This window comes from Brachypodium distachyon, chromosome 3, assembly GCF_000005505.3.
Source record: "Brachypodium distachyon strain Bd21 chromosome 3, Brachypodium_distachyon_v3.0, whole genome shotgun sequence".
NCBI classification, from domain to species: domain Eukaryota; kingdom Viridiplantae; phylum Streptophyta; class Magnoliopsida; order Poales; family Poaceae; genus Brachypodium; species Brachypodium distachyon.
Genome location: NC_016133.3, coordinates 48680009 through 48705119, shown reverse-complemented (window position 1 = coordinate 48705119; position 25111 = coordinate 48680009). Strand labels below are relative to the sequence as shown.

At 45.5% G+C, this 25111-nt stretch overlaps 3 protein-coding genes and 2 long non-coding RNA genes across 8 annotated transcripts; 1 reads left to right on the top strand and 4 right to left on the bottom strand.

The window, feature by feature from the left end:
* Window positions 1-715: 715 nt before the first annotated feature.
* LOC100821128 lies at window positions 716-1635 on the bottom strand. The gene is made up of 2 exons (XR_731801.3): window positions 1452-1635; window positions 716-1299 (listed from the first exon to the last, which is right to left on the bottom strand). It is a non-coding gene; the product is annotated as an uncharacterized LOC100821128 (long non-coding RNA).
* A 2139-nt stretch (window positions 1636-3774) lies between these two features.
* LOC100846942 (glycine-rich cell wall structural protein) lies at window positions 3775-4569 on the bottom strand. Its single transcript, XM_010237311.1, has 2 exons — window positions 4422-4569; window positions 3775-4293 (listed from the first exon to the last, which is right to left on the bottom strand). Exons 1-2 carry the CDS (start codon window positions 4507-4509, stop codon window positions 4082-4084), a joined length of 300 nt encoding a protein of 99 aa, XP_010235613.1. The 5' UTR covers window positions 4510-4569; the 3' UTR covers window positions 3775-4081.
* Window positions 4570-5861: 1292 nt separating this feature from the next.
* On the bottom strand, window positions 5862-8274 carry LOC100846216 (protein FLUORESCENT IN BLUE LIGHT, chloroplastic). Its single transcript, XM_014900923.2, has 5 exons — window positions 8085-8274; window positions 7831-7994; window positions 6973-7147; window positions 6539-6856; window positions 5862-6288 (listed from the first exon to the last, which is right to left on the bottom strand). Exons 1-5 carry the CDS (start codon window positions 8182-8184, stop codon window positions 6083-6085), a joined length of 963 nt encoding a protein of 320 aa, XP_014756409.1. The 5' UTR covers window positions 8185-8274; the 3' UTR covers window positions 5862-6082.
* A 658-nt stretch (window positions 8275-8932) lies between these two features.
* Window positions 8933-16633, bottom strand: LOC100846633. Of its 3 annotated transcripts, none has more exons than XM_010237309.3 (4): window positions 16497-16633; window positions 14467-14582; window positions 13104-13272; window positions 8933-12311 (listed from the first exon to the last, which is right to left on the bottom strand). In XM_010237309.3, exons 2-4 carry the CDS (start codon window positions 14578-14580, stop codon window positions 9325-9327), a joined length of 3270 nt encoding a protein of 1089 aa, XP_010235611.1. In that variant the 5' UTR covers window positions 14581-14582; window positions 16497-16633; the 3' UTR covers window positions 8933-9324. The 3 variants fall into 3 exon arrangements, with proteins under 3 accessions (XP_010235611.1, XP_003575248.1, XP_010235610.1); XM_003575200.4 differs by lacking the exon at window positions 16497-16633 and adding an exon at window positions 15428-15588; XM_010237308.3 differs by lacking the exon at window positions 16497-16633 and adding an exon at window positions 14938-15147.
* LOC104583792 lies at window positions 15177-21066 on the top strand. 2 transcript variants are annotated; one of them, XR_001406945.2, is made up of 4 exons: window positions 15177-15308; window positions 19656-19783; window positions 19941-20012; window positions 20726-21066. It is a non-coding gene; the product is annotated as an uncharacterized LOC104583792 (long non-coding RNA). The 2 variants fall into 2 exon arrangements; XR_731800.3 differs by lacking the exon at window positions 15177-15308 and adding an exon at window positions 15519-15653.
* The last annotated feature ends 4045 nt before the right edge of the window (window positions 21067-25111 follow it).

The window sequence follows — 25111 nt, the reverse complement described above, 5'->3', positions numbered from 1 at the left end:
TATAGGATACCAATGGGCAGGGCAATGCAATCCTCTGATTTTTCTATTCCTATGTTTTTCTTATCTTTTGAATAAAAAGGCCCTAAACTTTTGCAAGAGAGACGTTTCTACTTGGTCTGTCCAACCCAAACAAGCACTTTTTTCTATTAGCTCGAGTTTTTTTTTTGTTGAATTGATCAGGGACATCGATTCAATAAACATGTCTGGCCACCCCGTCCCAAAATCCTCTGTCCGGCCACCGTTTGGGTCATGTCCTGTGCGCTGGAACGTGCATGGAAGCTGGCAGACCGCGAGCGGTCCGTCCATCTCTCTGCCCATGAACGACCACAAAAGTACAAATTAAATCCCCTGTACAGTTTAAATCTCTCAAGTCTAGACCTTTTCACTTTGCTAGCTTAATCAGTGGTCTTCATATTAACTTACATATAACAGAGCCCCAGATGCAGTTTTGGCGAAAAAGATTTGCAGCTAGAATCGTACCGGTTTTCTTTTCCGTGAAACTTTAAATTTATAACACTGGTGATCTCAGAAGCAAGGGATTAGATGTAAGGGTGGGTTAGGGGGTGTGTTTATTTCTCGGTCGTCTGGCTTTTTAAACAAAATGTTTTAAATTTTAGTTCCGCTTTATTTTCTCTTCACGTGCTATCATTGGAACAACCAAACACGTCAACTGGTGTCCAACTAAAAGACAGACATCCGACTTCTTAAAACTATATGAAATGCACGTAGTAGAGAATTATATTAGGCCTTTCCACTGTCCTCTTTTGTTCCACAAAGTTAACATAAGGGGGCATTACATCAGCTGATCAGCAACCGCTGATCAACCCTTGGACAACAGAAGAGAAGCCGGGATATATATTTTTAACACATAGAAACTTGAAAGCACGCAGACTGCTAGCGATCTGTGCTCTCCAAGCTAGATCACTCTGTGAACGCGTATGCACATGTACGTAGATACATACATATGCTTCCTTTTATTGACGAGGCTATATTTACGGGCAGCATCTACTAATTTAGACTTTAAGAGCGCGTACAGGCAGCATGCATGCAAGCACGGAGCTAGAGTACGTAGTGCATGCATCTGGCCGGCCGGTGCCCGCCCTGGAGCTCAGTTGCGGATCTTATCCGGGATCTCGTTGGGACCACAGCAGTGGCAGCTGCTTCCATGGTGAGGACAGCACTGGTGACACCCGCCGCCGCCTCCATGGCCACCGCCGCCTCCATGGCCCCAGTCGCCGCCGCCGTGGTGGAAGTCCTGTGGCTGTACGCCACCTTTGGGCGCCGTCGCCTCCTTGGCCTCTGCGCGCGCATCAACAGAAACGAGCACGTGCATGCAAAATTAGAAGCAGTGTGATGCAAGCATGTTTTATACCATAGGAATAGTTTCTTAATTAATTAGCGCAATATAATTAATGATGAACTGTTAATTGATTCCTAGCTAGCTAGCTTACGGGTTTGTTCAGCCGTAGCGACGAGCAAAGCAGCGGCAAGCATGAGAGCCAACACAAGGTGACCCTTGGACGCCATGCTTTACTACTCGAATCGGTCTTCTTGAGTGTGTAGTATAAGCAGCTGGCTGTTGTAGTACTGTACCTTGTCAGTGTGGCGATGGATGAGATTGATCGCCTGCACACCATGCGTATTTATAGGCGGGAGAGACCAGCTGTACGTCAAGCCCAGCCCCTGCAGTACGTGGAAGCTAGAGTACCTTGGATAAGATTGGAGATCCCCCGCAAAAAAAAAAAAATGGAGATCCGGATCCTCATGCATGTATGAGCTGTGAGCAAGTTGAGGCGCGATCTCGTCGGCAAATCGATCCAGCACGTACGCTTGCATGCCCCTCCGATCGGCGGGTGGGACAAGCTAGAGAGTTACTAGCAGTTGGGAGACGGACGGATATGGCATGCATTGACGTCTCCGATCGATGCCATGCAGCTGCATGCCAGGACAACTAGAAAGCTCGGCGTTATCTGCATGCAGATGCACAGATGGCGTCAGGCCTCTGACTTAAAGCCGGACTATTTATGCGGAGGTGTACACGTTGCGGGAACCGGTGAGGCCGGAAACACGACAAAAGTTTGACCGGCCTGCGTCATGCATGCATGCACATGCACGCGTCAGGTAGATGCTAGTGTCAGCTAGGCACGGATGCATGCATACGGCGTACGTGCGTATATATCCAAAACCGATCGTATACTCTGGATATACATTGATCTTCTTATGAATTTAAATTTAGAAAAAGTGGAATGTATCTTTGTTCACTTAGGACATCTCCAACAAGGTGACTCAGCTGTTACTTAGATGGTGACATTCACTTAGGACATCTCCAACGAGGTGACTCAGCTGTTACTTAGATGGTGACATGACAGATTTTGATGATGTGGAAACAAAAAGAAGAGAGAAGATGAAGTAGCGGTTTCTTCCTAGAGAAACTGCTATTACATGCATACCAAGAACTAAGTAACAACTAAGTCATTATTGGAGTAAGAGTTGTTACTTGCATCCTATCTTTGTGAAACCAACTATAATAAATTATAAATATTTTTAGAGTACTAGTTACAAGATGAAAAAACCATCTGTTGGAGGGGTTGATACTTTGTGTAACATTGTTTATCTCTCTCCTTTTAGTAACAATCTAAGTAACAGCTTGTTGGAGATGCCCTTAGCATTTGTCCGTGCAATTTAGTTCGTATACTCTAACAGCTCGTTTGACACCCATCATTTGGGCATAGAATTGTAAAATTCATTTTAAATTTCAAAAACAACTTGTTTGGTTGGCACGAAGTTAGCCACAGGAATTCAATCTAAAATTCCGTGGAATCACACTAGAACTAGCCTCAATCCTCTCTAAAAGTCATCATTTCTTTAGAATTGTCTCTCACTCTTTAATTACATGTGGTAGACAAACATGATTTTTCAACCTGAAATTCAAATTCAACCAAATGAAATCATATCAAAAATTGGATTTCATTTCATTTTGATCAAATGAAATGAATTCTTGGTTGCCAAACGAGCTGTAATAGAAACGCTTGTCTGAGTCATCGAACTAAAAAGGAGACGATGCAATAAAATCTTTGAACCAGCCACACGCATATCATGTATCCATGTGCTCGTATCCTCCGTACCCGATATTTTTCAAGACTACGACACACGTAACGTAGTAACACTTCTTACGGAGAAATTGCTGGGAAATGTACTGGTTCAGCTCATTGCAATAAAAGAGGTCAGAGATCTCCTTATACTCCCTGTGATCTGTAACAAGTGTTGGTTTAGTACAGTATAACTTTAATACAACTTTGTACTAAAATCCGTGACACTTATTATCGTCGATCTGTAATAAGTGTCCTTGATTTGATATAATTTTAGTACAACTTAATTTGTACTACATCAGCAACACTTATTTTATGTATCAGAGGAAGTATTTCTTTTTTCAGACAGCATACACACACACGTGGTTGAAAATTCGTATCAAATAGCTAGGGTCGACATAAAGAAGACCAATTGCAGAGAATGATTTTATTCTCGTTTGCTTTACTTTATGAAATCTATAGGAACAGAAGTTATGGTTCCCCCCAAGTGTAGATTACATTATACTAAAAAAGTTAAAAGATCTTTCCATAACCAACAAGGTATATGGTTCAAGCGGTTTATTGTTTTGTACGTTGAGTCGATTTAAAATATGCGGATACATGGATTTTTTTTGTCCTGCACTAGTATATCGGCTGTCTCTGTATTTTATTCACAAATTGCTCAGCTCAGGCTCGTGAGAGCAAATAGCACATCAATTAATCGTTTTATAGCATGCTCTTGCATTCTTGTATTTTTGCTTGCTACTACGTGACAACACATTCATTATTATTCCAACTCGATGAAGAAAGGAAGAGCACGTACTACGTGCATTCATCCGCGCATGCAGACAGAGAGATCACTTGCGTACACTGGAGATTTATTTTATTCAGTGCCGGCCTGGAAGAGCGATAGATCGATCCTCGAAGCTTCCAGAACGTCGATCCTAGCTAGGTAGAGCTAGCCATGCATGCAAGCTAGGCAGCTACCCGATCGAGGAGATTGTAGCAATGAATCAGTTGTGCACCTCCTCCACGGGGGCCTTCTCGTTGGCCCCGCAGCAGCGCATGCAGTTGCCGTGGTACCCGCGGCGGCAGCAGCCCCACCGGCCGCAGTGGACTGGGCCGTACCCGCCGCCGCCGTGGCCCGGGTATCCGCCGCCGCCCCCGCCGCGCCAGCCGTCCTGGATGCCGGCGCTGTTGGTGCTCACCTTCTCCTCCTTGTCATCTGGATAAGTAACGCACAATGTTTACACGCTGCGTTAACAATTCACTGTTACGGAGTACGAGCTATCGAAATATGCTCAAAAGACAAGAACGAATCGAGAAGAGAGACAATTGAGCTGATGAGCTCACGAGTTTGCTCGGCGGGCGCCGCCGTGGTGAGGAGGACGGCCGACGCGAGGAGGACGGCGAGCACGAAGAGAGCTTTTGTCGACGCCATTTCCAATCGATCTAAAGCTAGTTGGTGGCTTGGTGCGGTGATCGAAAACTTAACCGTGTGTGTGTTGAGAAGAGCAAAGTGGGAGGTGTCTTATTTGTAGGCAAAGCAAGGGGTACAGGAAAGCATGGGAGCCGGAAGAGATGAGGAGTGGGCGACCATGTGTGTGCATGCATGCATGCATGCAGAGATCGATCAGATCTCTATGCACCCTCAGGACGACGTACGTACAAATCCTTCAACGGTTCGTGCAGATTCACATGCACGTTGCTGTGCACACATACACTTTTGTTCCCAGTGCGAGAATTTGTACCTGCATTCCTCGTGCCCGGACACATGGAAGTTACTAGTATAAAATATGGAGTTTTGGAATACAAGAGTTCTTTGAATGTGACTCTGTAAATTTGTGAAACATCAGCTTATTATATATGGAATTCTCTGATCGTTTCTACAGAATATAACTTGAGTTTTGCGGCCGGACTGCTCATTTTTCAAGCAGACGCCTGAAATTGACAATGGTAACAAAAGAGTCCAACTGATGAATAATCTGGTAAATGAGAAAGAAAAAATTGGATACATTGTATTGTTATCTTCCCACATCTCATCTCTGACATATGTTCGGATGGTTACAGCCAGTGCTTTATTATGCAAAAAGAAATAAAAGGCTAGCAGAACATTTATATACACATAGAAAGAGCTTTGATGAAACAAGAGGTACGTGATCGCAATTCACCACAATGCTAGCACATAACTTAATTTGGTAGACCGCTACCTGAAAACATGATAGATCAAGATACACCTTGAAAAGGTTTAAAACTGCTTCGACGGTAAGTAGTTCAGTGCACACGCTCAGCTTGCTTGCTCCTACACTAAGTAGGAGAAACGTTACGTACTTGACCTCACTTCTATTCATTCGCACTTGCCTCTGCTTCACGTACTGTACATCATCAGTGCATGACCACATGGAGGAGCACACACAGAGCACTGCAACACTGGTCCTACGAAACGCACACCACTTCGCTTTGGCATCTCTGAATTGAATCCTGAGTTTCTGACTTGCTTGAACACGATGGGCGACTTGTAGAGCAGGTACATGCATGGAGCATGGAACATGGTGACACAGACACGTCCACTTGACTCCGGTAAAGCCATTTGAATTAAGTTGGTGCCCTGCTTCTGACTCCAAACATACTCGGGAGGATGGCATTGATTGGCTCGATCACGGGTTCACGAGGTATTGATTGCAGAGCTGCTACTGTATCACGTGTCAGGATCAGGACTCTGGATCAGGATATGGTCGCCTACAATGCAGTGCAGACTGCCAGCATGTACGAAGTACAACGTGCAGCAAGAAAAGGTTGGAGAAGATATGCAAATCCTTTACGGAGAGCTCTGAACTCGCATGTGCCTGCGGCGGCAACACTGCGATTCATAATTTTTATATACAGGGGCTGGCAGAGTCTTTCTCATGAACAATTCCAAATGGTACGTAAATGCACGCCTACATGCCGAATACCAACCAACCAATCAGTAGGAAGAAAAGCTGAGCGTTTGATCTCAAAGAAGGAGCGGGTGTTCAATCGCGGGGCTGCAACCTTGATATGTACTTGTCGTACAGCTCCGCCGCCCCCTCCAGATCCCCGAGCTCCGCGTAGCAGTCGGCTATTGCGCCGTAAGCCTCGGTACACCCAGAATCCTCGCCGGTTTCCTTCGATAGCCCCAGGACTTTGTAGTAGTAGCTCATGGCTTCCCTGTATCGGCCCAACCTTTGTAACGATGCACCTGAGAGAAAACAATATATCAAGTGAGATGATACTCCAGTCACATGATGTTTGCTTTGTCAACTTTCAGTGAAAGCACTTGAAGCATGCATGCATTTTGCAGTCAACTTTCAGCGACTAAGGTCCTGTTTGTTTGGGCTTCTGCTTCAGCTTTTGATGCTTCTAGCAATCTCAAAAGCACTTCTTCCGTTTTTTTATCACTGAACAAAAACAATATGATGCATGATAGTCACTATCGAGAAGAAATGAACCTAATCCTCGTGCAGCTTTCTTCTCCTCAAAGCGATCCCCTATGCTCTCTGCAAGCTCCAGAGCTGTTCTGAACTCCGTTACTGCCTTATCAAGGTCTTGATTCCGCATATGATTCTTCCCGTTTTTCAAATTTGCCACCAATTGCTGCTTCCTGGGATCAATAATAACCTCAGTTTCTGTTGCTCTCCCAACTGGCGCATAAGTAAGTCCAGGAGCAAACGACTCAATCTGCGCCTGTCTTCTAAGTGCAGTATTAATCTGGCGAAGTTGATTATTCAATCGCTTCAATTCATCCTTTCTCTGTCGTGCTAATAATCCTATAAATGTAAAATAAGCAGAGATAAACAAAATTAGCACACTAACATCTCTCCTCATCAACTATACTTATAGATAGCAGCCATGCCCTGTGAGCATGTTGGTTTGAGTGTCTTACCACCGACAGCAGCCCCTATTAGAGCTACAGCAATAAAAATCGGCATATTGGCAAAAGAATTAGTTGGTTGACAGGTTGCTGCTGATGCCTCAAGAGGCGAGATGAGTATTGACATGGTTGAAAGAACAGCAGCTTTCAGCAGATCAGCACATGCAATTTTCTGCAGGTACGAATTCTACATACAGATAATAAAGCACAGTCAATAGCAGAACTACGACACAATGTAAGGGAAAACAAAACAACCGATAAGCGATGAATGTGCATTCTGAACAAGCATATGATTCTCTCTTCAAGTGCTCCCTCTAAGTTTTGTACTCCCTCCGTCCGGAAATCAGTGACTTGGATTTGTACAGATATACAAATCCAAGTCACGGAATCTATACAAATCCAAGTGACTGATTTCCGGACGGAGGGAGTATGAAAGTACTGATGTTTGTGTTTGTTGTGCTCCTAAAGCCAGAACATGGCACAAGACGTTCAGCAGTCAGCACCTCACAGGTGGGAAGAAGCTTTGTTTGTTTCAGATGATGCTAGCGTTCTGCACTAATCAGTGAGGAAAGGATGGATAAGGATAACTACCCAGAAGAAACAAAATTACTGATGCCTGGAAATTAAAGTTTCTACATGTACATTCCACATCGATGACTCGAAAATTTGATCAAAGTCCAACTAAATTGGGGCAAATCATCAAATCCCCTTGTATTCACTTTACCTCACCACGCAAACGCATTGCTCTATTTGGGTGGGCATCAGCTCACTCCAGTCTACACCCCCATCATAAATTCGAACGAGTTGTACAGTTTGGGTCGCTCGATAAATTCGGTTCTCCCTAGCAACCCAATTCCAAAACGATCGTACCTGGTGGTGGTCAGGAAGGATTCTCCCAAGCTCACGCAGCTGCGACGCTTCCCCGCTCCTGACATCCAGACTCGCGAAATCGCCGCCGTGCGCCCGAGAACAAGGCAGGGGACCGACGCAGAGCGGAACCGCCTCCACGCATACTCCCACACGAACACGCCAGCCTACGAATCAATCGGCACGACGCCATATCAGAGTGGCATGTAGTGTGGAACCGAGGGCATTAGGATTTAGGAGGAGTCCAAGAGGCTCACCGCAGAAACGGACGGGCAGAAGAAGGGAGGGGCGCGGGGACGGGTGGCCGGCGCGGCGGTGCATAGCCGCCGCGCACCGGTAGGAGGCTGCCGCCTGCATATCCGCCACCGGTGCGGCGCGTGCCGTCGAGCGGTTGGTCGGTCGGCCGCAGAGGTGGAAGAAGTCGCGAGTGCTGACGGTGACGTCACGTGCCACGGGCCGTGCGCGGGGCAAATGGGAGGCCGAATTGGAACGGGTTGCGAGTTTTGAGTGAGCCCGTGGGCCGTAGCACACTGTTTCACAAATTAAATCGAACTTCGCTAAAAAAAAAATCGAACGTTAAGGAAACTTAACTATTCTAAAAAAAACAACTTAACTTGAACCATTTACGCATTTGGAATGGAGAACACTTTTTTTAGTAGTAATGGAGAACACTTTTTTTCGAGGAGTAATGGAGAACACTTTTGTGGTTAATTAAACTTGAAAATCGAAAACCTGATGTTTCAAAATGAATTTTAAAAAGATTTCCTGCGGCCTCGTCGTCTCAAACAACTCATACATCATCAGCAGCAGCAGCCGCCATGGCAACCTCATCACCCCTGCTGATGGGTTTTGGCAGCGCTTGCGGGCACAGGAAACAAGGGACTTCTCTGGCGAGTTGGCCCAACAGTGTGTACGAGATTACCGGGAACATATGCTATGCACTTATGCAGTGTATGACACGCATGCTCTTTACAAGCATACAGAAGATGTAGTGCAATAATAGCAGAAAAGAATAGCACCGTGCAACTTTGAAGCCAAAGTGCTAGGCTGATAGCATTCTTAAAAAACTCGACAGGTTGAATCGGATGATCAGGACGTACCACAGTTAAGACAAATCAACGCCACTTTACACGTAAATTAACTGAAGTTCAGTAAAAAAAATACAATTTGTTACTCCCTCCGATCCTAAATTATTGTCAAAATATTACATGTATCTAGACGTTTTTTAAGAATACATACATCCATATTTGAGCAATTTTGAGTCAAGAATTTAGGATCAGAGTGAGTACATGATGCAGGAATTGCTCCGGCATCCTGCCATGACACCCGAAACCGTGAAAAGAAAAACGCCCCTAGCAACTTCAAATATTACATACATACACACAGGGCCTGGAAGGTGTTGTGCTCATGCCTCCTCGTCTGCTCTAACTCAGACATTACAGCCTTACACAAACTATTACCTGGATTGCCTTCCTAAAAAATGTGAGGCGAGAGCAATTAGCTAAGTGAGGCCAACTTCTTCTCCAGACGTTTTGCCGATCGCAGGGCCTCCAGAGCCTCTGCCTGCTTCCCTTCTCGCTTGAAGGTCAGAGCCTTGAGTTTATCAGCCTTGATCTGTTCCTCAAGCTGAATCCTCTCATTCTGAGGCTTGCTTGCAGCCGCGATGGTTGGCCTCGCTTCTGTTTTCGCTGTAGGTTGGGCATTCGAAGATTGTGGGGAAAGGTCAGCTGCGCTCCAGCCAATTGATTTTAGGGCAGACATCATTTGAGGATCAAGAAGATCCTCCACAAGTGCATCGTTTGCTTCAGCTGACTTGGCGCCAGAGTTCGCGCCCTGGCTATCTGACCCTTCTAGTTGGCTCTCTAGTGATTTGGCCAATTCGAACTCGGCATCTGCTTCCGCAGTCTTTCCTTCTCTCCTCAACTTGAGAGCATTTCGTTTGTGAGTGAGTGATTCACGTTGGATTTTGAGACGGTCTCGGCTAGACATTGCTTTCTGAGGCTGGACTGGCATGTTTTCTTGCACTGGAGGGGCATAGGCCAATGCATCGGTGTGGCTGCTGGAGCTAGAAGGTTGCTGGACCAAATTGCTCGGTTGCACAACGGAAGTAGCTGAGTCATAAGCACCACTACTTTGTTGAACGCCTTCAAGACGCTTCTCTATCAGTTTTGCCAGTTTCAGTTCTTCTCTAGCTTCTGCCAGCTTCCCTTCTCTCTTAAAAGCAACTGCTTTTCTCTTATGGAGTAAGATCTCATCTCTGAGAGTGTTGTCTCCATGTGCCTCCGGAAGTTCTTTATGTTCAACAACATCAGATGGCGAATGTGATCCCACTGTCGTTTCCAATGGATCAGTAATAACTGGCCTGGGGAATACTGTGAATGCTCCATCACTGCTTGCCTTTGATGCATGACTTGGTTTAGAAATGACTGTTTCAGCTTGTGGTTTGCTTACAGAACTAGCTAGAGTATCCAATGATCCACTAACTTCAGTATGCACCGGCAACGAAACACTGTCCTTCAATTGATTGCTTAGTGAAGGTTTAGTAGCATCGACACTAGGTACATTCCGAACATCCAATTTATTTTCCAGTTGACTAGGACTTGCACCTTGTTGACTAGGAGCCAAGTTAGCCAATTCTTCTATCTCTGCCAGTTGCTGCTCCAAGACCTTAGCCTTCTCCAGTTCCTCTTCAGCTTCTGTGTTCTTCCCTTCCCTCCTTAATGCAAGAGCCTTCCTTTTTATAGCAAGCAATTCCTTCTGAATCTGACCCTTGCTCTTCTTTGGCTTCTGAGCAACGACCCTTGCACGATCCAATGGTTTATCTGTTGTGTTCACAGAATCCGTATCATCATCTTCCCATCCCATATTTTTCAACACAGATAGCAATGCTGGATCCTGCATGTCATTGTCTGTCACCTCAGGTTCATATCCTTCATCAGCAAGATCTAGAATTGGGGTTTCAGCTTTATATGGCGGCGCTGAACTAAAGCTCCTATTGTCCTTGGCAACAGGTCGCTTAGAAGAATTTTCAAGTTCTTCAAGTTGCTTCTCGAGAATGCCACCTTTCCTTAACTCTTCCTCGGCCTCATCCACCTTCCCTTCCCTTCTCAAGGCTAGGGCCTTCTTTTTCAGCGCTAATAGTTCCCTCTGAATTGCCAGCTTACTTTTTGGTGCTGACACAGCACAGGCGTTAATCTCTATGGCAGTCACATCTTCAGTGTGTGCATTTTTCTGTCCTTCTGGAGAGAGGACCTTTGAGTCAGGTTGTTCAGTTTCCAAATCCTTCTCAAGTAGCTTTGCCTTTTTAAGCAATGACATGGCCTCTGCAACATTACCAGCCTTCTTGTGAGCAACAGCCTCCCTTTTTAAAGCAAGCACTTGATCCTTTAGTGCCTCTTGATTCACAGAATAAAGAGGTCCGTGACTGTCCATTTGTTTGTCATCCTCTTCACTCCAGCCAAATGATTTTAGGGCAGCAGCCATATCTGGGTCATTGATGTCATCATCTGTAACATCAAAGTTGCTATCAAAGGCAAGATCATCAGAGCCACCAAGAATTTGTTCAAAACTGAAAGCAGGGAAACTCGAATCGTCCAATAGTATGTCATCCTGGTTATCATCATCCATGTTCTGAATAATTGCAGCCAAATCATCATCAGACTCTTCCGCTTCACCCAGAATCTCCTGTTCTTCTAGTTGCCTTTCCAAAATTTTAGCCTTCTTTAGTTCTTCTTTTGCTTCAGCAAGTCTACCTTCTCGCTTCAGTACTAGGGCTTGTCTCTTCAGAGCATTAACCTGAGATTTGTCGATGCCGCCAGTTTTCTTGCCCTCTGATGACTTCGGTGCTACCTCTCTAAGAAGCTGTGATAGCTCTCCTTCAACGCTCATAGCAGTTGGCCTTGTTTCATCATGAAGATCTGCATCTGACCAGCCTAGATCTTTGAGTTCAGAGGCAAGATCGCTCTTTTCTTTCCTACCCCTTTTTCCAGATAGAGCCCTTTTTGTTTCAGTGCCGTCAGAATCATCTATCTTATGGGTATTAACAACAGCATTTACATTAGGAGCTTTGGCAGCCATTCTCTTGCTCTTTCTCAATTCTAATTCAAGTGCTGCGGCTTGCCTCTCGAGCTCTTTACCATGTTTGAAAGCCCGCAGTGCTTCCTCGGGTTTTCCTTCTGACTTCAGTGTTTTGTACCTTTTCTTCTCCTCTACTGATTGTTGACGCAGTTCTTCTGGAGTGAAAATGGACGCAGTGTTGTTGAGTTCATAATTTTGTGTTTCAGTGGACAGGCTGCCATCTCCATTTCCATCCATACTGGCTTTTCTGGAACTGGAACTAGAACTGGCTGTGCTGGCAGTGCTGGTTCTCCTAGGAAGCTCAGAACCCAAAGATTCCCGGCGAGAAAACTGGGCGTTCGCTCCATCACCTTCAAGAAGTTCACTAAGTATTTCATCCTCTGGTTTAGAAGCTGCTTTTGTGTTAGCTGTGAAAACAAGATACAGGGAATTTATCCGTAAGTATTTCTAGTAAAACAAATAAACAAAGATAGTTCTATAATTTTGTATTTCTTCGAGTTCACAACTGCATAGTACTACTTGGGAGTAAAAATTAACCATGTTTGCAGCTTGGTGAGACTAACAGGTAGTTTGGCATTTAAGAGTAAACCATCCATCATAGATGAGTCTTAAGCATGGACAACCCACTTATCTTATTTTTCATATTTCCACTGATATCTGTAACTTTATGAGTGAAATGCACAAAATAATAAACAGAACACTGCAGATGAAAATGAGAACTACGAAACAACCAAACAGGTAACAACTTCACATATGTAACATCTACAGAGTATTTTTCATAATGAAGATCAAAATAATATGGCCTCAGTTGGTTAGGCAAGTTAGCACTTGAAATTACAAGCTACAGCAAACAGGCAGACAAGAAGGTTAACTTTGTGGAAGAAATTGAGTTCCATGTCACTAGAAAAATACTGTCAAAGTATTTAGTTGTTTAGCAGTAAGAATCAAGCACCATTGTTAAAATAATGAATCTATTATCCGCTGTGTTTCAGACCGTGTGGCAAAGGACTGGACAAGTGCCCAAATGTGCTTTGTGAAAGAAGATTGTCAAATTCAAAAGCAACTGTGCCCCATGCTGACAATCAGATTTTTAATCAAGCAGGACTCACCACTTTAAGATGTGCTATGAAGTATCAATTAGAATCAGAACTTTGCAATGAAACACAATAGTGGCAGAAAGATTTTGAAAAGAAAATGACCTTTGGCAGCTCTACTTTTGTGTCCGTATCTCAACTCATAACGTGCTGCTTCCTCGAGCTTTTTGCATGGATCACAAATTCGAACAGGTGAGTCACCCTGCCCACGTAAAACCATCCTCTGCTGGGTGCAGCTGCTGCAGAAGAGGCCTCCACATCTTTGGCAGTGATGCTACATGTTAAACGTATAAAAGTTAACACATCTCCTGCTCCAACCACCTCCATTAGATTACAAGAGAAGTGGAAGTTTTCCCCAATGGCAGATTCGGAAACACCATAAAAAATGGTAAATACAAGCATTTAATTGACTGAAATGAAAATATGAAGCATTGTTACACCCAGTAAATTTAAATCTCGGGAGAGACCCGCTCCAGCCACACTGCCAGATATCCATATAACAACCAATCTGAGACTGGTGGTTGCGAGGGGATGAATATAAGTCTAGAGGGGATAACGTTGTCTACGATAATCGTAGACAGAGAGAATTCAGATCTGATTCGTAACAGCCAGTCAGATAATAGATGGTAATATTGATTAAGCAATTGATATGATTGATTTGCATGCTGGCTCAGTCCTGGTGACTTCTGCAAGTTGAGGAGCAGGTTAGTGATATAAACAGCCAAGGTTCTAGAACTTGGTAACAGGTACTCAGTAGGTCACGTTGTAGTGAGTATATGGTAATCTTATTTGTAACCAGTTTCCTATTTAAAGTTTGGATCTATAAAATGTATATTCATATAGCATAAAACAAGCATCCAATGCATCTCATTCGATTAGGCTTGAAAACAGATCTATAAAATGTATATTCATATAGCATAAAACAAGCATCCAATGCATCTCATTCGATTAGGCTTGAAAACAGAGGAAAATTTCAACTTCGGTTGCTATGGGACTAATGCAATTTTCACTCAACACATAAACTCCAGGCCTAGTTTGCCTTCTTTGCATATCCCAAGAGGATGACCGCGCCATCCTCAACAGCGTCGTGCCTACATAACTAAGAGTAGTGAAACTTGGCACACGCTGTGGTCTGTCTATTGGAGCATGGTCCGAACTGAGTACTAATGGACTGGGATTCATGCGTAAACTACTCATTTAACCACCTTTGTAAGCACATGTGACCCAAGTAACCCAAGAGAGCACCTGGTAAAACAAGCTAATTGCCCAGGTATCCATCCAAGTGAGTAGCGTGAGTAAGTGATCCAAAAGAGAAAGGGATTTCCATGAAATGCGAATTGAACTTGAGGTGGAGATAACACAGAGCAGGACAAAGAGAAACTTCAGCACCATCAGTAAATTTCCGCACCCAACTATACCGTCATAACAGATTATAGCTGCGGAGTAGATTATGCTTAGAAGAGATTACCTTCCGAGTGAACAAAGAGAACTGAGCAGAACAACCCTGGCAATTGGATGCATCCAGCACCCAGGTCGCCCCACGCATGGACGGCTTCGGTGGTAACCCGATCTTTTCCAACATAGCTGCAAGTAGAACAAAGAACTTTGCAGGATTAATTATCTCAATACACAGGGACCTCATGTGACGTTCAATCAGAGTATACTTGTGTTGACCGCTCCGATTCTCCAATAAATCGCCACAAGCTACAGGTTTACGATGCTATAACAACCACCAATCACTGATTAGCAGTGGCGGACTTAGCACTTAACGTGGGGTGGGGGTCCACTCAGATCGATCTTCCGGGGAGAACCCGAATCATGAACTAACTGAACGGAGGGGGAGAAGAATTCGGATCGCTCACTACCACGGCAAAGGCATAATCCACGAGAACAAAACGGACTTAAGAACGATTCATCGAATCAAGCTAGGGTTCCTCACCAGCAGATCAATCCACCGCAGTCCAGGACCAGTACGGTTTGCCTGTACAGTGCCGCGGCCACGCGCACAACAATCGTGACGGAGAAAGGGAAGGAACAGCAGATTTGGAGCGGCACGATTTGGGGAGAAAGGGGAATAATGGCTGAGGCCTGAGGCGAGGAGGAAGAAGAAGAAGAACGCTGGAAAACGGCGTATAGACTAAAACGCCACTTCGCTTACATGTGGACCCCGCCTCTGTAATGCTACCGGGGCTTTTCCGCCCGAGTCCGGACCGAACCAACCAAACCCTGTGCCCCTCCTCTGCTCGCGCCACCGGCCACAGGGGACAGGACGCCGCCCACGGGCGGCGCCGCTCCTCCGGCGACCACCAGGTAACCCATTCCTCACCCTAGTCCCCCTTTTTCCACACGACCATCAGGAAGAACCCAGCGTTCGCCGAGCGAGTCAAACCCAGGGTGAATTCGGGAAGGGAAAGGAGATCGACGGTAACCTGATCGCCGGAGTTGCCGCGCCCGTGGTCTCCGGAGTCACCGCCGACCGCGGCTGTCTCCCAGTTGGTGCCGTCCGGTGTTCGCCGGGGTCGCGGAGCCGGCCGTTCTTCTCGCTGGAGTCCTCCCGAGCCGGTCGCCGGAGTCTGCCCTTCTCAAAGAAAGTTGTCAACTAAAGGGACGAGTGGTGCAGGGGAGGTGACGCGCTGCCGACCTGGATGGGTGGAGGTATGCTGACCTGATTTGGGGAAATCGGTAGGGAAGAGCATTTGTTTTTCGTAACAAGACAATCAATCGGTAGGGAGTAGATAATTCCCACTACCGTAGTTTTTTTTCTGACCATCTGAACATATGCACTAACAGCATCTTCAGCGGTCCCCTAAACAAGTCACCTACTCATTTTTTAGGGACCGGAGCCAAAAAAAACGTTTTTAGCAGGATCCCTAGTCAAGCCCCTAAACCAGGAAGGCCCCTGCATTTTCCTCTTGCCCCTCATTCCTGCAGGCTCCCGAGGGAGGCCCTTATTCTTGTCCACGTCAGTTTTCTTCCGCGCGCTTCTCCATCCCGTTGTCCGATTCTCCTCTGCCGCCATTGTTTCACCTTGTCGGCTGACCGGCGCCGCTCAGGCTGGCCCGCCACCGCCTTCGGCTGCCCCCTCGCTGGCCCTAGCAGTCGCTGGCCTCAGCCCCGCTATGCTCCCTGCATCCCGCCGCCGCCCCGCACCTCTACACATCCTGCCGCCGCTGCCCTCCCCGCACCCCTCCGCCGCCCCGTACCTCTGCGCCGCCTATGTGCCTGCGCGTGGCCCCGTCGCAGGAACGCACCCCTGCGCCACCTCCCCACCATAGCCCTGTGCTGCCTTGCCCCGGGCCGCCACCGCCCCGTGCCGCCTCCGCGCGGCCCTTCCCCGCGTCTCCAGTGACCGGCGGTGCTCCACCCCGCGCCGCACCGCACCCCCTAGCCGCAGCACACCGGCGCCCCCCCCCCCCCCCCCCCCCGTTTGTGCCCCCGCTGCCCTTGGCCGCCGACGAGCGCGAGGTCAAAGACGAGCGCGCGGGGTCGGTGCCTCACCTTGACCAACGGCGGGCCAGCGGCTTGAGCTTCTCTGCTGGTGGCGGCGGCGTAGCAGCAGCAAGTTTGTAGGTGGCGACGGCGCATCGGCAAGTCTGGATCGGGCTGCGGGGAAAAGAGGAGGCCAAAGGAAGAAGATGAGGAGAAAAAAAGGTGACCCACTAACATATGGGTCCCGCAAGTCAGTGTACAAGGAAAACTAAATATGGGCTGCAATTTAGGAGCTAGTGCTGAGCTCAAGTAAAAATAGGGGCTAAAAAAATTTAGGGACAGCCCCTAAACAACAAGTAGGGGCCATGTTTTAAGGGCCACTACTAAAGATCATTACTAGAAATTCCCTTATGGCCGACAGTGATACTTAATAGCCGACAAACCGTCGGCTAATACAATAATAACCGACGGTGGTTTGCATTCCCTACGGTTTTTGTCAACCTGTTGGGTATATACACGAATGGCCGACGGTGTACTTTAATATCCGACGGGGAAAAACTAACTCTCGGTTATTTAGAGTTATGGCCTACAGTTCACACTGATATCCGACGGCTGCAATTTCACCGTCGGGTTTTGACTTATTTTGACTTATATAGCTGACGGTGCAATGTTATACTCGATGGTTGAAAAGTAACTCTCGATTATGAGTTGAAGTGGCCGACGGTCAATTATTAACCGTCGACTATATGTAAAAAAATATCTGAAGGTGAAACTTTATACCCGACGGCTAAAACATAACTCTCAAATCGGAGTTGAAATGGCCGACGGTTTATTATTAACCGTCGGTTATAGGTGAACATACTCGATGGTGAGACGTTATAGCCGACGGCTTAAATGTAACTCTTAGATATGAGTTGAAATGTCCGATGGTCCATTATTAACCGTCGATTATAGGTAAAAATACCCAACGGGGAATAGTAATAGCCGACAGTTAAGGTTGACCCTCGGGGATATGTTTCTATGCTCAGAACATGGGGGTGTCTATGATTTATTTTATACTCCCTCCGTTTCATAATTCTTGTCGAAATATTACATGTATGTAGACACTTTTAGGAATAGATACATCTATTTTTGGTCAAATTTGAGACAAGAATTATGAAACGGATGGAGTAGACATTATATATATGAAAATAAAACTCAAGTTGCAGTCCGTTGCGCTTTCACAATCTTGTGCTAGTAATAGTCGACTGTTGAGGTTGACGAAGTTCATATATAATGACCTAATACCATGTCAACTAAGTTCATATCTTGACCTGATGGAATGGATTAATGGAACTAACCGTACCGAGAGACTATTAAATAAAAAATCGTCTATGGAATGTGAAAGAGGAAATGTATTGTTAAGATTAAATGGATGTTTTTTATTACAAGGTGCTTGCAACGTGAAAATATGATTCGCCGTGTGTCGATTGATCGAGAATATGAACTCAACCCATAAGAAGCTTACATTGGAGATGTTAATGTCTTTGTTGATGTGGAGGTATATGGCACAAGATCTGACCAGCAACCTTAAACAGAATTAAGGCTAAATACACATAAAAGGGGTTGTCGAATGGAGGTATATGGCACAAGATCTAATCCACTTGACGCTGAAAGCAACCTTAAACAAAATCAAGGCTAAAAATTAATGCTCCCTCCATCTCATATTAAGTGACTCAAATTTGTCTAAAAATGAACGTATCTATATACTAAAATACGTTTAGATACATGTAATATTTTGGAACTTAATATGAGACTGAGGTAATAAGAGATTAGAGAAACATAGGAATCGAAATAGAATGTTTCTTTAGAACATAGGAACAGAGTGGTTAACGTGTAGAAAAAAACGGGTTCTGTAAATAAAAACAAAATTAAGATATCAAAGTAGGAGAGAAACGTAAGACTAGAAATAGAATATTCTTGTAGAACGTAGAACAGTTTGGCCCAGAAAATACAAACATGGGTGGTTTAAGAAGAAAAACAATGTGCGCCAACATTTTTAACCCCCAATCCACGGGACTTGGATCCCTTGACTTAAAGTCAGTGACTTTAAGGTCACTGACAGGTGGGGCCGGGTCCACATGTCAGTGACTGTGAAGTCACTGACTTTAAGTCAGAGGATCCCTCTCCGAATCCACGGTAGTGGAGTCGTGGTCGAGCTGCGTGATTTTTTTTTCGGGCTACCTGGTTCTAATTTCTTGGCGCGTCCCAGCCAAAATATGAAAATAATCCCGCGCGCGCCGCAGCTCTCGCCCTCATCCTAAAAACTGCCGCAGTCTCTTGATTACGAAACTACCTACCACCCCATCTAGCGTCTACTCTGAAATCGGTCTAAGGCTTCCTCTCCGGCGGGTGCCTAGGCACCTGCATCCCTCTACTTCCCCTCCGACCGCCGGCGCCTGCAACCCTCTGCTTCATCCGCTTCCCCTCGGACGGCCAGGAGTTCGTCTGCTTCCTCTGCGACGGACAATCCAAATTCACACAGCAACGAGCACGATGGGGCACCAAGTTATCCCTCTCTTCTGTCTTCTCCCCACTCGCCTCTCTGCTCGTCTCTCTCGTACTGACCAGATCGAATTATATGTTCGTGTGCTCATTGTACATTGTTCTTGGTTGCAATTCATTTTGTGGAAAAATAGATTGATAGTTCGATGAATATTACTAAGGGCATGATCCATCATCCACCAGCCTGGGTACAGTAGCTCTTTGGTAATTAGCCTTATACAGTATAATTAACTAGAAGATGGACGCCCTTGCAGTAGCTCTTTGGTAATTTTGATGCAGCGTGTCTCTGGAGGCCTCTCCAACAACAAGCTGACTGGGGCATAGATGATGGGGAGACTGGGTTTAACTAATATACCAATCTAATATTCTGTGAAGATCTGGTGGTGAGGTTTACCAGGTAGAAAATAGTGTTGTTAGGTGTGTGTTGCCTTTTGCTTCAGAAGCAACAGAGTTTAGGTCGTGGGCTGCCAGTTGTTTTGTTGGTACGATTGCAGTTTGTAAATTTAGTCTGGCTTGTTCTAGCATTGATTTGCTAAGTTTTCACTCTACAGAACTAGTAAATCTTTTGTAATTGCTTTAGAATTAACTAGGCGATGTACAGTGCATGCAAACATATGTATTATCAACTGTCTTTCTGCATAAGTAATATTTTTCTTCTTCTTTTGAAACCATGTTACTACGCAGGTGTTATCTAGAAACAATTGGTCCTGATGAGGATAAGAAACCGGTGTTGTCTTGGGACGACTACAAGTGCCCCCCTCGTGTAGGAGTAAGAACAGCAGCATTTCATAGTTGTTGGAATTTTTTTTTGGGTAAGTACATCTACGTATATGTATGGATTTGTAGGAGCTTTACGAATTATGAAACATAAATAAAATTATTGTTTCAGCTTAGAAGCCAAACTTGTATATAGATACACACAGTCAAAAATCTCGCAACTTTGAAACTGAAATATCTGAAAACTAACAGCTTATGTAGGTTCTGTAGCTGTAACTTGGTAGGGGTCTTCACCATTTCAGATTCAAACTGAAAAAAAATCAGGTACAGGTTCCCTCTTGAATTCATTTCCAAATGCAAATATGTTGTCGGATTCCCTCTTGAATTCATTTCAAATGTAGATCAGGGAAATAGAAGGCACACAGTTCGTGACATGCACTGCAATTATGCGTGCATAAATAAAAGCATCATTTGAGCTTAGAAGCCAAACTTCTATACAGATATACACTGTTAAAAAGCTCGCATCTATTTATGTTAGCACCATGAAATTTCTGTCAATAAACAGAACAGGGAAGGAAAAACTGAAGTAGCACGTCAAAATAAGTAAATGGTTTTTGACATCCACTACCATAGCATTTGGACTATATAACATTTGTATGTGTAACTTTGAATCTGAAAGATTTCCCTTTTCTCTGTCATGTTGCTTGAGTTTATCTGCTTCTGCCTTTACCATTTTGCTTGCTTGTGAAATTGAAAACTAAAATCTGCTGTAGCTGTAACTTTCAAACTGAAACACTTCCCTTTTCTCTGTTATGTTGCTCAAGTATAACTGCTTCTGCCCGTTACCATTTTGCATGTCCGTGAAACTGAAAACTAGAAGTTTTTGTATCTGTAACTCTGACAGTGAAATACTTCACCTTTCTCTGTCATGTTGCTCAACTTTAACTGCTTCTACTTATCTGCAGCTCATTTTTATTACAACTATAGTAAACTATTCTTTGTCTTTCTCACAACTAGTATTAGCCTTAATTTCTCAGGGTTTGAGAACTAATAACAGAATCAGCCACAGTTGTGACAAAGATGTTGATGAGAAAAATGTGGATGATGACGAGTACAATGGCTATGAGGGAGATGAGTACGATGGCTATAAGGGAGACGAGTACGATTGTAATCAGCAACATGATCACCACAATGATGATTGAGTACTCAGGCAAAGTGAAGTTCTGAAATTTGTGTTCAATTTCTCTTCTACAAAAAGTTTGGACCATTTTATCATAGTTACATTTTGTATCCTGGCACTTTCTAAATGGATCTTTATTATGCAACTCATTAGGCATGTATGATGCATTGGGTGAAATATATATAACTTCTTTTGTTACGTGTTGTGTGCAATTGTAACATGGTTGTTTTGAAATGCCAAAATTTCCACATTATCCAACATGCCAGGGGTTACCGATGTCCAAAGGTGCGAAACCTCTCGGGTATATGATTGGCCTACTGAAACTTTGGACCGTTGGCTTATCTTACGGTCCGAAGGTGACTCTCTACTACAAGTACCCCCAACGGGGTGTGTGTACCCTCGGCCATTGTAGTAACTAACGGGAAATATACAGTCGACTATTAAAGATGTTAACGGTAAGAAATAACCGCTGCCCAATACATATCCGACGGGGTGTCTGTACTCTCAGCAATTATACTAATTGACGGGGGAATATACCGTTGGCAAATATATAACCGACGGGGCACTAACCGAGCGGCCAACCCTCGGGTAATTATCATAGGCAAATACAATACCTGACTGTACCGTCGGCTATCACAGTAATGGCTGACGCCGCATGGCCGACGGTTAACCATCGGTTAAAATGTTAGCCGACGGTGATTTCAGTGGATGCTCTAACACACGCAATCACACACTATATTCTCAGAGTCACCCAATGGGTGATAAGTGTGAGAGAGGCTAAACAACAAAAGGGAATAAATCCTGGTGAGACACACAAAATTCGTCCCACCAACTCATGCGGCTTTGCATGCAAACAGGACACTCGTATTATTCCGTACTTTTTTTTAGGGCCAGTTCTTTTCGGCTTCTTGGACTGGCTTCTCCGAGAAGCTGCTCTCCCCCAGCTTCCTAGAGAAGCCGTCATCTAAATTTGATTAGGCTATCAAACTAGTTTAGTCTAAACTACTTTGGAATCGAAGCAAAATCTGAGGTGCGGCTTCTCCAAGAAGCTAGGTGAGAGCAGCTTCTATGAGAAGCCGGTCTTAGAAACCGAAAAAAATGCAGCCTTAAGCTATCCTTTAGGGCATTTTATTTCGTGTACGATAAAATGTCAGATCTAACAGATTCAATCAGAAAACTAGTGTAAACAAACGAGCTATTTAAGGAGAGGGCGGCAGGAACACAAGAATGTGCCACCCATTTAGCAGTCCGGGCAAAACACAACTTCAATCCTTGAAGGAGACCCGCGGCTTCATCTCCCCAAAAATCTGGGTACACACGGACTTGTTCTCCATCTTCGGAATGTTACGTGAAGTGAAAATTATTAAGGAGAGTCATTGTTTAAACATTATGAATATTCACATGTAGAGACTCGCAAGAAAAATAAAATAAGACATGGTTAAAGGAGCACACTTAGAGCATCTCCACTCGCGTCCTCAATACGGCGTTCACCGTGGCCGTTTTGTACATTGTGTCCCAGCCGTGCCCCCCATATCAAATCAACAAAAAATTAAAAACGGCTAGAATTTGACCAAATAGGCGAAATTTCAACAGTTCAGGCAAAGTTTATACAAAATACGAAAAAAAAAACTTGAAACCATATCTACTCGTCGTTGTCGCCGTCCAGCCAAGCGTCATCCCAGTCCTCGCCTTCCTCCTCATCTTCGTCAAGGTTGATAGTGAGGCCGAGGCGGTGCTCGCGCTCGGTCTCCTCCTTCTTGTGCTCCGCTAGAAGGAGGCGTGGCAATGGTGAGCGCTGGAGCGCGGCTATATAGGCGGGAAGGCGAGGACGGGAAGGCGCAAGAATGCAGCTAGGTGGGCGTGGGAAATGCGGCATGCCGGGCATTGGGAAGGGCGCGGGAGCATGCCGCGTGGTAATCAACAGGACGAACAGGGCCTTTGACCCGCGGCAGTGCCATTAATCGTCTCGGGAGATGAGGAGAGCCGGTGAAGACGATAACTCGTCGCTGAAAGGGTGGGCCCGCGTCTTTGATGCTAGGATGCCAGATGCTTTGTTGGGCCGTGCCGGCGCAAAATCTAATTTGTGGAGGCCACTTGGGTGAATTTTTTTTTGTGCGCCAATGCCCCCAAGCTTGTTTGAGGGCCTTTAGAGGCCTTCAGTGGAGATGCACTTATGGAGCATGAAAATGGGACAGACAGCATGCCACAAGCTGAGTTCTTTCTACATCAATGACTGGAATTTTCCTTTTGTGATGTTGCAAGACCTGATGAAAGTTGGGCTCAAACCTGGAAATGGAAATTTGAAATCCTGCTCATCCAAACAAGCCTCGAAAGAGGAGGTTACAATGATAGTACTTCATTCCAAGGGACCGTTTGAGAATGTTGTGGCGAAGAAACATGAGGCCTTCCATTTTGTATTTTTTTTAGTCCGACTACGGCAATTTCTCAGATGATCCTGACTGTCTATCGGAATGAGTTTTTGCTGTCTATCGACATAAAAAACACATGAAGAAAACATAAATGCAGTTGTGTGACTCTCACAGTCGATCAGACGCCTCGCGTCGTCAACTGAGAAATCAGGCGAGAGTAAGCCCTAGCTTTATTTTGTGTGAGAAAACATCGGTTGAGTAAATTTACCCACTAAACTGAAGTTCAGACACATTAGAATGAGACAGGGAGGAACTACTGACAAATATGGACAATGCAGATCTTCTCGAAATCCATGTTGTTTGTGAGTGCTCAAAGTTCAGACACATTAGAATGAGACAGGGAGGAACTATTGTATCAGAATGAGTTGTGTTGTTGTAAAAAAAAATCTTAACTATAGTTTGGCTACGTTTGACATTGTGGTGGATTATGACAATCCAGTTTTTCCAACCAGCTGCTGTTATTTTTATGTTAGGCTAACCAACTTTTTCATATTTTCGTGTGTAATTTTGTACAACGGATTATAAGAAAGTTTAACACAGTTCAACAATGTCAAACTAAGACTTAAAAAATTTGAAAGACTTATACAGTACTTTTTTTTAACAACAACTGTCATATAACCCACAAAATTAACCAAACTAGACAAGCTCTGGATCATGCAGTCATGCTTTGCTAGCCAACCTTTCCTAGGATCACAGTCACAGCTCGCATGCATGCAAAACAGCATGCAGTCCCCACGATTTGAATTTTCAAACATCAAAACAGAAACCAAAACTTTCATGCAGCCGGATCAGATGGCCCCCTCCCAGCGCGCTCTACCGAATCTCCCCTTCCTCCAAGTCATCTTCATCGCCGGGAACGGAGCCCGGCTGCTGCTGCTGCTCGCCGTCGCCGCCGTCATCGTCATCGTCGGCCTTCAGGAAGAGCCCAACCTTCTGCAAGAGGCCTGGACGAACACCATACAGCAGCGTCTGTTGTTGCGCGATATCGCTCACGATGTGCTCGATATGAGTAATGCCCAGCTCCTCCATATCCAGCGGGTGTACCCTGTCGCTGGTCATGGCCGACCTCTCCGTCTCCGCCAGCTCCTGACGCGCCTTCTCCCTCGCCCGGGACATTTCCTCGTGCCACCGCTTTTCCTGCGCTTCGGCGATCAGCTCGCTCATTGATCTCGCCGCAGGCTCGGCCGCGCTCTGGGGATTGACCGGGAGCTTCTCTTGTTCTTCATTCGGCTGCACCACGTCCAATTGTTTGGCAGCATCACCATTCGCCTTGGGAAGAAGAAGTAGCGGAGCTGGTGAATTGCTCATCTTCTCTGCTTCGGCATTCTGCGAGGCCTCCTTTGCCGGCTCCGAAGGCAGGGCTTCAGAGTCGTCATTCGCATTGGGAAGAGGAAGTACTCCCGGAGCTGATGGACTGTTCACCTTCTCTGGTTCTGCTGCATTCTGCGCCATCTTCTGTGCTGGAGCTGTTGGGCTGCTCACCTTCTCTGCAGGTTCTGCTGCATCCTCCACCGCCTCCTTTGCCGGCTCCGATGGTTGGCTGCCAGATTCAACATTCACCTCGGGGGGAACTGCCGGAGCCGCCGGACAGCTGTCCGAGCCCGAACAGGATTCGCTAGAATCGCTGCCGTCAGAGTCTGAATCAGAATCGCTGGTGGAGGAGCTGGTGCTCGTGCTGCGGCTGATGATTGGAGTTGGACCAGGATTCTTCAGGATCACCACCGGGGAGGCGTCGCCGCAGATGTCCACGTACTCCTCCTCTTCCTCCTCCGGCACCACCTTTTCCGCGAGCGCGAGGTATTTCTGCTGCAGCG